This window comes from Vulpes vulpes, chromosome 15 (genome assembly GCF_048418805.1).
Source record: "Vulpes vulpes isolate BD-2025 chromosome 15, VulVul3, whole genome shotgun sequence".
In the NCBI taxonomy this organism is placed as follows: Eukaryota; Metazoa; Chordata; class Mammalia; order Carnivora; family Canidae; genus Vulpes; species Vulpes vulpes.
In genome coordinates this window covers 27829250-27842817 of record NC_132794.1, presented here as the reverse complement: position 1 = coordinate 27842817, position 13568 = coordinate 27829250, and the positions used below count along the sequence as shown (strand labels likewise).

Here is a 13568-nt window from a genome sequence, read left to right as displayed (position 1 = left end):
TGTAGCATTGTTTAAAATAGACAGGATATGGAAATAACTAAGTGACCATCAATAGGTAAATGGATAAAGAGGATGTGGTACATACACACAATGGAATATTACTCAGTCCTAAAAAGAACAACATCTTGCCATTTGTGACAACAATAATGCACCTGGAAGGTATTATGCTAAGTGAAATAAGTCAGAAAAACAAAATACCATATGATTTTACTTATATGTGGAATCTAAAAAACAAACAAATGACATCAAAAAGAGAGACTCATAAACATTAAGAATAAACTAGTGGTTCCCAAAGGGGAAGGGGGTAGAGGATAGACAAAATAGGTGAAGAGGATTAAGAGGTATACATTTCCAGTTATAAAATAAGTTGCAAAGATGAAAAGTAGAACATAGGGAATATAGTCAATAATATTGTAGTAACTTTGTGTGGTGATAGATGGTAACTATACTTATCATGGTGAGCATATCATAATGTATATATTGTCAAATCACTATGTTGTACACCTGAAACTAATAGTACTTCTAAACTATACTTCAATTATTTTTTTTAATTTAAAAATCTCCAAATAAACTATTTTCCCTTTAATACCTATTCAGCCCTTAAATGTGAAGATGATCTACAGTAGATCATCTCCTCTGGGAGTCTGGATTATCTTATATTCATCTATATAACTCCACATATTGATTGAAACAGTATTTTCTACATCACAAAACTCCTAATAAATATGAACAAATGCAACTTGTTTAAGGGAAGCCAAGAAGCCTGGAATTTGTCTTGTTTTTCTTTTCTTTTTATTCCTTTCTTTTCCTTCTTCCTTCCTTCCTTCCTTCCTTCCTTCCTTCCTTCCTTCCTTCCTTCTTTTCTTTTCTTTTCTTTTCTTTTCTTTTCTTTTCTTTTTGAAAGGGAGAGAGTAAGGTCAGGAGGAGCAGAGGGAGAGAGAGAACCTCAAGCAGGCTTCACACTAATGCAGAGCCCAATGCGGGATTTGATATCATATTACTGAGATCATGACCTGAGCTGACATCAAGAGTTGGAAGCTTAACAGACTGAGCTAACTAGGTGCCCTTTATTTTTCTTTTCAACTCATGTGACAAATGATCTTATTTTTAGTAGGGGCTATTATTTTCTATTGTTACAACTAGATATACTATCTAGTTGGTTCTAAAAAGTCAGTATGAGAGCAACTTTCCTCTTCCAGAAGGTTGCAGATACATTTGGGTTGAGGACTGGAAGCTTGAGATATAACTCCATGAACCTTAGGGATGTTTTTGTAGTATTTCTAGAAAATGAATCCAAAAATAATAACTGTTTCTGACATTGCCAAGATTAGTCCAAAACTTTTTTTTTTCTTGAATTAGGGAGGAGGGGGAGACAGTGAGAATACTAGGAGGAAAAAATAATCCATTCTTCAGAGGCTCAGAGGGAAAGTTCCAAACCACTAAATGTCATTTTTTTAAAAGACTGATTTTGTTTTAACCAAGCTGTGAAATCATTATTATTAGGAATAAAACGTCAGTGGAAATTTGAAAGGACCAGTACAATTTAACAATTAATAGTAGAATCAGTGGTTGAACTGGTTGCCTTTCAAATTTATGCTGTATATATGCACAGATTTTAAATTAAATATGGAGACATATATATCTATATACATGATATCCATGTACACATATACATGTATATATATTGTATATATATATGTGGAGAGAGAGTTATAGAAATTTAAATCATGTTTTCATTATTCTCAACCACTTTGGAATGTAAGGAAGTTTGATAAAAATTCTAGTAGACTGCTTGGCCATGAACTTGTTTATTTTTCATGCATATTTATTAAACTAATACTTTTAAGAAAATATCTTCAGGCTCTTCAGCCTATTCATTTTTTCTTTTTTAATTATACAGTAAAAATGCTTACAAACATTTTGCAATGTTAATTGAGTCTCCACGTAAGTCTTACTCTCTCAGATTACTATGTAAAATGTATTCCTGCTTCCTCTTATGCATATCTGTCAAGATCAACATCTTCATGGATATTGAAAAGGTATAGATTGAGGGAAGAGTTTCCACTACAATAAAATGTTTTTGGATTATTTTTTACCGACTGAGACTTATTATTGAACTTGTTTGCTAACAAATGCTACATTGCTTACATCCGTAAGCTCTATAAAAAAGAAGTTTTCAAAGAATGTCCCCAAGGAATAAAATTGGTAGGTATGAAGGCAGATATAAAACTTGAAGGTACTTTTCTGGATTTGAGTCCTGGGTCATCTTCTTTTTAACAGGGGAAGTTATGTAACCTTTCTCAACATTTCTAAACATCTCTAAAGTTATTGTGAGGATCAACACAAATAATGTCATATATAACATTACCTAATACAGTGCCTTACAAAAAAGGAAGCGGATAGTAATCTTTGTGTTGTTATTGGGGAAAAGTATAATTGTAAGGGTAGAAGATGGCATCTAAATCTCTAAGCATAGGGAAGTTCTTTATTTGTAGCAGACAGGATGTTTTGTATTGCACTAAGCCACAATATAAGGAAAATAAGTTTGTTAGGGTGGGATTAATTTATCATTGTTACTTTTTTAAGCTTTTATTTATTTATTCATGAGAGACACACACACAGAAAAGCAGAGGGAGAAGCAGGCTCCATGCAGGCAGCTCCATGTGGGACTTGATCGCGGGACTCCAGGATCATGCCCTAAGCCAAAGGCAGATGCACTTAACCGCTGAGCCACCCAGGCATCCCAGGGTGGGATTAATTTAAATACAGCACAATCAACTATGAGAACAGCCAGCACTGTTAAACAGGGACAGGGTGAATTTTGCAGAGCAACTCTGCCTCTAGTAATTATAACGATAATTCAAAAAAACTATCTGCATTTGCATTCTAGTAATATTCATGTTTTGTAAGTTCACGGTGTGTGTCCTTAAATTTTAGGAGCAGCTTAGTAAAGTGGTTAGCACAGATTTTAAAGCCACCAGGGGTGTATTGCAGTTGGCACTGAAGATAATGAACAAATAAATATTCAGGTATTGTAAGCCTGTTATTAAACCACTGGTAGCTTAAAATGACCAGGGGAGGAGCATTTACACCATGGCAATCAGCAAATGGAACAAATTTAGGGTTCCCTCCATCCATCCCAAAGACCTGGTTTACCAATGCACTACTGAGGCAGACTCATATATCTTTAATTGACAGCTTTAACACTTCATGGTTTATAGCCTGTAGCAAGTTATTTTGCTTTCTCTCCTTCAGTTTCTTAATCTCAAAAAATAATGTAGTTATTTCTCTGTCCTAAGTTTGCTTTGAGGATTAACTGGGTTAACTTATGTAATCACCTAATACATACTCTATAAATGGTAGTTCATATTAATAAGCTAAAGTCATGAAAGAGACAACAATGAAAAGCTCAGAAACTAAAAGTAAATGAAGAGCTTTCTGAGAATAGTGATTTTTGCCATATTAACAGGTATCATGGGCAGCCTGGGTGGCTCAGTGGTTAAGTGCCACCTTCAGCCCAGGGCTTGATCTGGAGACCCGGGATCAAGTCCCACATTGGGCTCCCTCCACGGAGCCTGCTTCTCCCTCTGCCTGTCTCTCTCTCTCTCTCTCCCTCTCTCTGTCTCTCATTAATAAATAAAATCTTTAAAAAAAAAACAGGTATCATGAGGCAAGTGATTCTAAATATATGATAGAGAAGCAATCCGCTCAACTCAAGGCTTCACTCACCATGAAGAGATTGTTGTGTGCTCTTCCACTCTCTCCAATAGGTGAGATAAGAGAACCAATCCCGACAGAGGTGCTTTCTTGGTTAGTTTGTTGCTCTGGGACTGGCTCATATAAGCTGTCCATAGAACCTTCCTGTAATAAAAGAGATTTATGAGGCAAGAAATAATAAAATGATATTTTCATTGAAAAGTGCTTTTTAAAAAAGATTTATTTATTTTAGAGAGAGAGAGCACATGAGCAGAGGGAGAAACAGAGGGAGAGAATTTCAAGCAGGCTCATCTCTGAGCATGAGGCATGACTCAGGCCTCCATCTCAAGACCTAGAGATCATGACCCGAGCCAAAATCAAGAGTTGGTCACCTATAATACAGAGCCATCCAGGCACCTCTCCTTAAAAAGTCTTCTAACCTATCTACCCCCTTTTACAAAGTACCCCATCTAAATCGTCCTGGGCATAGAGATGAAGAGTTAATGGTATGCCAGTTTTCAACAGTGAACAAGGCAGCAAAGAAAGGCATTCTCAGCACTCTCTACAGAGCCAGGAATTTAAACAAAACTCAACTGTTGGGGAACAATTGTGCAAAATGAGGCAGTTTTTCAAAAAGGGTGATGAAGACATCAACTTCAAGGTACAACTAAATAGATGCCAATGTGCACAGCAATAAACTGCGGTGGGTGTCAGGTCACAGGTGTTAGATACACATATCCCTCTAATTAGTCCTGTGTCCTTGTAGAATAAACACAATGTGTACTTTAGCTTCTTCAATGGTAAAGCAGCAGTTTTGTTCATGTTACAGAGTAACTGCCAGGATAAAATGAATTTATAGGGTGTGCTCTGAAACAGCAAAAAAAGTATTTCACAAGTACAATAAAGATATTAATATTTATGGTATTTATATTAATAAATAATATTACGTATTTGTTTTCATTCTTTTACAGAAGAGTAAATTTTAAAATGTACGATTTTGTATTTAAAATCATTGTGAACCAGGGGCACTTGGGTGGCTCAGTGGTTGAGCTTCTTCCTTTGATCCTGGGGTCCTGGATCAAGTCCCATATCAGGCTCCCCACAGGGAGTCTGCTTCTACCTCTGCCTATGTCTCTGCCTTCCTCTGTGTGTCTCTCATGAATAAATAAATAAAATCTTAAATAAATAAATATATATAAATAAAACAATTGTGAACCACATAATAAATTTTCTTTGTATTTGAGAAGAAAACTTACTAACTGAATTAACTAGTTATATTTTCACCTTGTGAGACAAAATTGATATAGTTGTGTTGTCATCTGGAAACAGTATAAAGGGAGAGAGGCATACACTTAGTATATGGGAAATTTCTATAGTTATGAGTAACGCCAATAGTGGTGTCATTAATATAAAGGTCTGTTGAATTATGAAAGAGTTTTCTTATGTGAAACAATGAGTAGAACTATAGGGTTGCATTGAAAATGTTCTCATCTTTAAAAATGAATTTTATTACAATATAAACTAAGATTGAGTTGCATTTGCATCATCTACCTTTATTTATTTTTAAAGATTTTATTTATTTATTCATGAGAGACACACAGAGAGAGGCAGAGACATAGGCAGAGGGAGAAGCAGGTTCCCTGTGGGGAGTTCCACGTGGGACTTGATACCCGGACCTCACAACTTGAACCAAAAACAGATGTTCAACCACTGAGCCACCCAGGCACCCCACATCATCTACCTTTAGAACATTAAACTAAAATGTTCTGTAGTTTTGTGTTGTAAACAACCTCTGCTCAAAACACATGGCAAATTGTTGGGAAAATTAAAAAGACTTAAATCATGTATGCTCTAAAATACCTAATCATGTAGGGACACAAAATCTAACTGAAACACAAAGTGGTTAGTGAATATAAAACTTTGGACCTCTTCAGTGTCCATCCACAAACAGGTAGTATTGACTAGGGCTTTGTGGGGTGAAGTGTAGGGGATATCATCCACATAAAGGAACTTCATGCTAAAATCTAGCAGCACTCATAGTTAGAAAGGAGGTTGGAAAAAAGCTCCTTCCAATAGCTGCTGGGGCCCTTGCTTCTAGGAAGGTGTAGGTCAGAAAAGTGAAATTTATCAACACAGCCAGCAAGATGGGATCTGAAACAAGCAAGCAGCCAACTGGTTCTGTGACTGCATCAGCCATACACCAACTATCACCTCAGGATAGGATCCCTGGACCAGCAATGTAATTCTTGGTTCTGAACCAGAGCCTCAGAGGGACTTGAGGTCTTGCCTCACAACTAGATGTAGAAAGGTGAAGAGGGCAGAGAGGAAAGAAAAAGAGAGGGAGGAAGGTGTAGGTTGAGGGGAACGGAGGACTAGGGAGAGGGAGCGACAGAGAAACAGAGAAAAGAGAAAGAGTTTTATCATCCAACATTAACCAAAACACACGAAGGGATTAAATGCTGAGAAATAGCACTAGCTGAATTGACAATCTGAAAGTAAAACCATTTCATTCCAGATAAAATTAAAATCAAAATGATGGAGAAATATTTAAGAAAGAATGTGATCTTCACAGAGTAAAATGAAAAAAAGTAATATCCATTTATAAATAATCTATGATGAAACCAAACTGGCAGAAATGAAATAAGAATATCAGAGAGCGACAAAAAGTAAACAATTACAGTATCCTGAAATGAATAATATAATCAAAGAAATTTATATTAAAAAACTAAAAAATTAGGATTAACTCTAGACTTTTGAAAAAAATTAGAAAATACTGCAGAGTCTATCCATGGTGGAGCGTACAGGGGTAAATAGAAAACACATAGAACATTCAGGTAAAGTGTGGAGGGTATATTAAGATGTTGCCATGTAATATTAATAAGAATTCTAGAAAAATAAAATGACAGAATTTTCTTGTCAATTTGAGAAAACTATGGACCAATTTCACTTATAAAATAGTTTTAAGAAATTCTAAATGTGATGTACACATTTAAATTTAATTAAATTTAGTAGTCTGCATAAAAATATACCACGATCAATCCGTATTTAATACGAGAATATAAGGATGTTTCAACATTTGGATGTCTTTTTTAAATATTCAACAGAAAACTTATTATTTCAATAAATGTTTTAAGGCACTCAAAAAATTTATTATTCATCTGTGATAAAATCTAGTGAATGGGGAAGAGACAGGACTTCCTTGACCTCACTGGGATTATTTATCAAAAGCCTCGGGATGACTCAATTAGGAATAACTACATGAATGTGAGAAACAAGTCTAGGATGCCTGCTGGTATAGCATTCTTGTCAATGTGACAGAAGTGAAAGAAAAGTTGAAAATGATACAATTACTAAAAAAGAGGAAAATTTACAGATTATCTGTATGGAAATCTAAGAAAAAAAAAACATAGACTACCAGAATTTTTACAATTCAGCAAAATTATATACTTGCAGTATCAATATCAGGAAGTCCATAAATGTATCTATAAATCAGCAGAAACAGATTAGGAAAAAGTAATCATAACAGGAACCAAAATTCTTAGGCCCTTAGCAACAAATTTAGTAAAAGATGTGCACGAATTTTAAAGAGCAAATTATAAACTATCTTAATCTTCGATAAAAGAAAATCAGGATCAATGAAAAGCTACACGTGTTTGTGGAGGGGAGGACTCAAATCCATAATTAAGTCAATTTCCCCTAAAGCTGATGCGAGACTAAGTCTATTTTAACCAAAATCCCACCAAAGATTTCATATAATTTGAAATTTACCTAGAAGCATAAAAACTTAAAAAAGTCCAAAATTTGAAAAGGGACAAGGAAAGGGTATTTTGCTGAATAAGGTGTCTACGTAGCATTAGAATTACCCTAATAGGTATATATCAAAGATCAGGTCTAAGGAAAGGGGTAGAGATAAACCGATGGGATAGAATCGAGTCCAAATAAAATAGAGGCAGCCTTGCAAATCACTGAAGAAATGGTGCACGGATAATTGATTTGTAACCTTACTGGGTTACAAAGTCATGTTAAACTCAATAACCATATGATGAGCTCAACAAGAAAATCACCCTGCTTCTAATGAGCAAGTCTTCTAAAAGGCTTATCACAATGTAAAACTGTAAGAAACATTCTAGAGTCAGAGTGGCATACATAAAAGGATATTCCTGCCTCCCTTTTGAAAGATAGACCCCATTTCAAGTTTATAGATCCCAAATAATAGCAATCACCTTTAATGGATTATTTATAGTATCCTTGGTTCACAATGGGTAGTTCATTAAGTTTGCTTTATATTTCTCTTAAAAATCCCATTTACTAAAAGATTTACAATTTCCCCCTACACTTCAATAAGAGAATGTTTAACTCTTTCTCTGGCTTTCTTTAGTGGTAAACTTTATGTGATGCTTAATATTTAAAACCATCTCTTTCGTACAGAATTAAAGATAAATATATAAATATACACCTCTACTTTTTAATTCTGAAATGGTTCTTTCCACTAAATCAAAGATTTTTCATCTCTTTATTTTAAATGCATGTCCCATATGTTCACATTCCTACAGGCACAGATAAAATATGTTTTGAATTATGCACAAATTCCTGGCAAAATCTGTAACCCCACCCCTTTTTCACAGCTCATAACAGCACAGTAGGGTGTTGCAACACCCTGGTTGAGAGCCCATACGCTAAACAATTTTATTTATTTACCCCACAGGAAGAAATATAAAGCACCTAAAATAGTTTTGATTTTTTTCCAAGTACCTTGTGGACATTTTATTCTTAAAGCAATTGATTTCAACAAACTTTGGAATGCTTGAACAAAATATTTCAGTCTTTATGATGGTTCAATCTAATCAAATATGTTTCCAAACAAGCAAATTTTTAAGGACAGCTTTAAAACATGGGAAAGAGGGGCGCCTGGGTGGCTCAGTTGGTTGAGCATCTGCCTTTGGGCTCAGGTCATGATACCAGGGGCCCTGGGATCAAGCCCCACGTCCCATCCTGCTTGCGCTCCCTCTCCCTCTATCAAATAAATAAATAAAGTCTTAAAAATAAAATAAAACATGGAAAAGAGTTGCAGTCAGATTGAGTCCGTGAGGCATGGCTTTGAAGAAAGCCTTTTTCAGTACACGCTCCTTTTCCTACATTACAGAGAAAGACAATGATGCTCATTAGATGGTTATAGGTCTTCAATAGCAGGATTACAAACGTATGCCACACTATGCTGAGCCACGCTATCTTATAGAAACATTAGCATACTGATTATAGAACCATTCAGAGTGATTTCAGAATGCAGTCATCTCTACTGCTACACTGCCTATTTCCATGGGAAGTATATTCATATAAACTACATATAGCTCTTTTAGATAGACTAGAAAAGAATGCACAATACCACTTAAATCACCTGAAATGGGATTTCTCCAGTCAGATTTATATGGCACAAAGCAAAGTTGAGCACCGGCAATTATTTTGTAAATTGGGACTACATAGGCAATCAGAACTCGATGATTCAGCCTGCCACAACTCACAATTGCATTTTATTTTTCAAGATGCTCTAAGATTAAATCCCTTATCTTGGCTTAAAATGCCTCCTGTTTAGGTATTACAACCTATGTCAGCACCATCTCTAGCACTTATGTTAATCTTATTTGCAATTTGGAAAGAAAACAAACATCAAAGTAAACCATTTTATTTCTACAAATGACAGGGATCTCCCAGCCACATCTTGAAAAACCAGTGAATAGGCATAATGTCCTGCTGTAAACACAGATAGAAATGAATAAAATTATTTTTGAAATCCATTTTTAGCATTGGCAGATGGCACAATTGCAGGTTAGAGTTATAAAGTATTTCCAGATCTATGACTACCTGCTAACTTTCACTGATCCACTTCAGGCTAAACTAAAAAAAAAAAAAAAAAAAAAAAAAAAGTAATAATGTAGAAAAGAATTTGAGAAGTGCTTGTACCCATGAATGAGCACATCTGCAGGACTGGAATAATGTATTGTACCTCGCATTTACAGCCCTGTGTAACTCAGAAAGCTGCCTCCATGGTAGTTTAACAAAGCCAACATTAAACAGAATTCATTACTCAAACAATGAAGAAGAAATTTTGATTCCTAGGATGTGTTGAAGCAAAGTAAGTAACTCAAATGCAGCATATTTTGCAAAATGTTTTCTCATATTTATAATAAATAGAAGAAAATAGTTCCTCAGAAATAGTGTTTACATATCATTCTTAGAAATTCCACATCAAAATGTTAAATAACCAGTAATTGTTTTACATGAACGTATTTTGTTGTTGTTGCTGTTAAATTACTTGCCTCTGCATAGAATTGGCTGAAGTGCTTTAATAAAAACATCCTTTTCCTCTTTTTGATGCGGACTTTTTTATAAGACCCTAAATATATTCTTTAATCACCACATAGGAAATTTAGGGTTTACCCTAATTCCATTACTTTTAATTGATACAATAAAATTAAAATGACAATATCAATGATGCATGTAAGGAAACTCACCAGTGAAAAGCAGAAAAGATTCATTTTTGAGGTGGGCTTCAGTCCCTTGTCGCTGTGCCTGAGAGAACGTGATCACCCCTTGTAGGTCCTTCTTGCCTTCACAGCTGTGTGGTCAGTTCTCGTGGGAGATTATTACAGAGTAAAATCCCTGCCATAATCCAGGGGATTCAGAGACCATGATCAAATAAGATGGTCTTTATTGAACAAACAATTTTTTAAATTAATGAAGAAGCCTGACTAATCAAATGAGAGCACAAGACATACCATGATTTGTATAAACAGATTTCGAAGGTGGCAATAATATTGCTAAAATATGAAGGAAACTTACAGTAAAAACAATCATAGACCTAGCTAACTAAATTGAAAATATGAAGCAAACCTTGAAAAAAAGACCATCCTTCAATATAAAAGTAACACCTTCCTTTCAAAGGTAGTAGGTCAAAGCCAGGTCCCATGTGTGCCTCCCCATCTCCATCCCTCTATTTCCTTCCGTTAATTGAAAAAAGAAGTTGGATTTTTTATATGACATGATGCTGAAATGAGTACTTTTTAAAGTGGTAGAATATACATAACAAAATTTACCACTGTAACGATTTTAAAATGTAATTTTGTGGCATTAAGTATATTCACATTGTCATTAACCATCACTGCCATCCATCTCCAGAACTCTTTCATCTTGTAAAACTGAAACTCTGGGCCTATTAAACACTAACTCCCCACTCCTCCCTTCCCACCAGCCCCTGACATTTACCCTTTTACTTTCAGCCTCTATGAATTTCATTCTTCTATAGGTACCTCTTATAAGTAAAATACAATGTTTGTCCTTTGACTCACTTATTTCTCTTAGTGTCACGTCTTTGAGGCTCAACCATGTTGTAGTATTTGTTAGAATTTCCTTCTTGTTTAAGACTTTTAAGGGATCCCTGGGTGGCGCAGCGGTTTGGCGCCTGCCTTTGGCCCAGGGCGCGATCCTGGAGATCCGGGATCGAATCCCACGTCAGGCTCCCGTGCATGGAGCCTGCTTCTCCCTCTGCCTGTGTCTCTGCCTCTCTCTCTCACTGTGTTCCTATCATAAATAAATAAAAATTTTAAAAAAAGACTTTCAATATTCATTGTATATATTCTGTATATACCACATTCTGTTTATCCATTCATATGATGATAGACACTTGGGTTGCTTCTACCTTTTGGCTACTGTAAATAATGCTGCCATCAACAAGCCTGTACAAATCCCTATTTGTGCCCCTGCTTTCAATTCTTTTGCGTGCATGACCAGAGATGGAATTGCTGGAAAGTTCAATTCTGATCTTGCAAATATGTTTCCTCTTCAGCTGGTCCTGGACTTATTTTTCCAGTAAGTAACATTTATTTCTAATACCCTCAAGAAAGGCATCTACAGTTGCCCCTTGTTCTTTAATTAGGAAAGCCTGGAGAATTACTTTGGCACCTTCTGCTTTTAGAGTATTGTGAGCTAGGAATGCTTTCAATCCCAAGTAACAGACTATATATCTGAGGATGCTTACTCAAGGGTTACTCTTCTCATATAAGGGTTGGTTTGTGCATTTCCAACAGCTAGTATGGATGCAAAGGTACAGTGAGGTCAGTGGTGGTAACTTTCTACAGTTCCCCTTCTTTCCCTTCATGTTTTGAAGACAGATGCAGAACCTCAAAGCATTAAGTCTTCACGTTGCCTTTAAATGAAAAAAGTACGTCATCAGCACCATCATCGAGCAGCCGTCCATGTTTTACTACCTTCTTATTCTTCCAGTACTCCTGCAAGTTTCTCCATTTCTGAATGCTTTCCTAAGTTAGTACTTTGGGTGAGTATTATTTACAGTGTATTCTGAGAAAATGTAATATTAAAATTTAATTAAAATCAAACCAGATGAGACTAGAACTTTGAGTCTCTTCTAGGAACTATAATATTATTTCAAGGCTGAATATTTTCAAAAATTGATTATGAGCTTTTCATATGTACTTGAAAGCAGAGTTCACTAATCCCTCCATATTCCCATCACCTATATTCAAAAATTATCAAGATATTACAACAGTTGCTAAATCTATCCCATTTTATCCTTATCATTTTTCTTTCCTGTGCAAGTATTTCAAACCCCAGACATCATGTCATTTCACTCCTACACGCTCCACTTTGTATCTCTAAAATTTTTTGACATTTTCTTAGATAATCAGAGTGCCATTGCTACACTTTAAAATTATTCCTTGATAACTTCAAATACCTCCCATGTCATCCCCCCCACAGAGAGATAGAGTCTATTTCTCCATTTCCTTGAATGTGGGCTGAAGCTGTGACTACACTGATAAATGGAAGATGGAAGAAATATCAGTGTTTTAGATCTAAGCTCAGCCTTTAAGAGGACTGCTAGCTTCCTTTCCTCCTTCTTGGATCCCAGCTGTCCTTTTGTGAGAAAGCCCAAGCAGCACATAAAGAAATCTACATGAATGGACATCAAGTGTTCTAGCAACATCTCTGGCTGCTTTCCAAGCAGACGGCCAGTACCGATGTGCTAGCCCCCCTGTGAGTGAGGCCATCCTGGAAATAAATCCTCAAGTCCCAGATGAGCCACCCTAGTTATGTCGATGGGGTAGAGAGGCATTCCTGGAAGACCTGACCTGACTGCAAAATTGTGAAAATAAATTGTTTTAAGCCGCTAAGTGGTCCACTATGCACCAAGATAGCCAAAGCTTTTTCCATAATTAATCTTAAGGAAAAAAAAGGATCTTTTCTTTCATTTGCTCCATTTGAATCAAGATCCAAATAAAAAAGGATCATAGGGGATCCCTGGGTGGCGCAGCGGTTTAGCGCCTGCCTTTGGCCCAGAGCGCGATCCTGGAGACCCGGGATTGAGTCCCACGACGGGCTCCCGGTGCATGGAGCCTGCTTCTCCCTCTGCCTGTGTCTCTGCCTCTCTGTCTCTCACTGTGTGCCTATCATAAATAAATTAAAAAAAAAAAGGATCATAAAAAAGGATCACATGTTACATTTGGTTTTCATGTCTCTTAAGTCTCTTTAGTCTAGAACTTCTTTCTCTTACTTTCTTCCTGTTTGTCTGTCTTTCCCCCTTCTTTGCCACTAACTTATTGCAGAAATTAGTTCCTATGAAATGTATCTCATTCTGAATGTTCTGTTTGCTTCTTTGTGTATCATTCGACTTATTCTTCCATCTCTGGTATTTCCTACATATGAAAATCAGCTTTTTCCTACAAATGGCAATTAGTTAGAATCTGGATCCACCTTTTGCAAGAACATTTCATAGGTGGTGTTAGGTGCTGTATATTATTATATCAGGAGGCATTCAATATTTCCCACTTTTGCCAATACTAAGATATAATTTCACCCATTGA

At 36.0% G+C, this 13568-nt stretch overlaps 1 protein-coding gene and 1 long non-coding RNA gene across 2 annotated transcripts in view; one reads left to right on the top strand and one right to left on the bottom strand.

The window, feature by feature from the left end:
- SAMSN1 (SAM domain, SH3 domain and nuclear localization signals 1) overlaps positions 1-10244 on the bottom strand; it is a 139623-nt gene extending 129379 nt beyond the window's left edge. Inside the window, 2 exon segments of the mRNA XM_025995656.2 lie at positions 3730-3861; positions 10206-10244. Of these exon segments, the coding sequence (XP_025851441.2) occupies positions 3730-3861; positions 10206-10229 (156 nt within the window). The 5' untranslated portion in view covers positions 10230-10244.
- The window catches only part of LOC140595818 (uncharacterized), a 144641-nt gene that overhangs the window by 80541 nt on the left and 50532 nt on the right, over positions 1-13568 (top strand). The gene's annotated exons all lie outside the window — the stretch shown is intronic.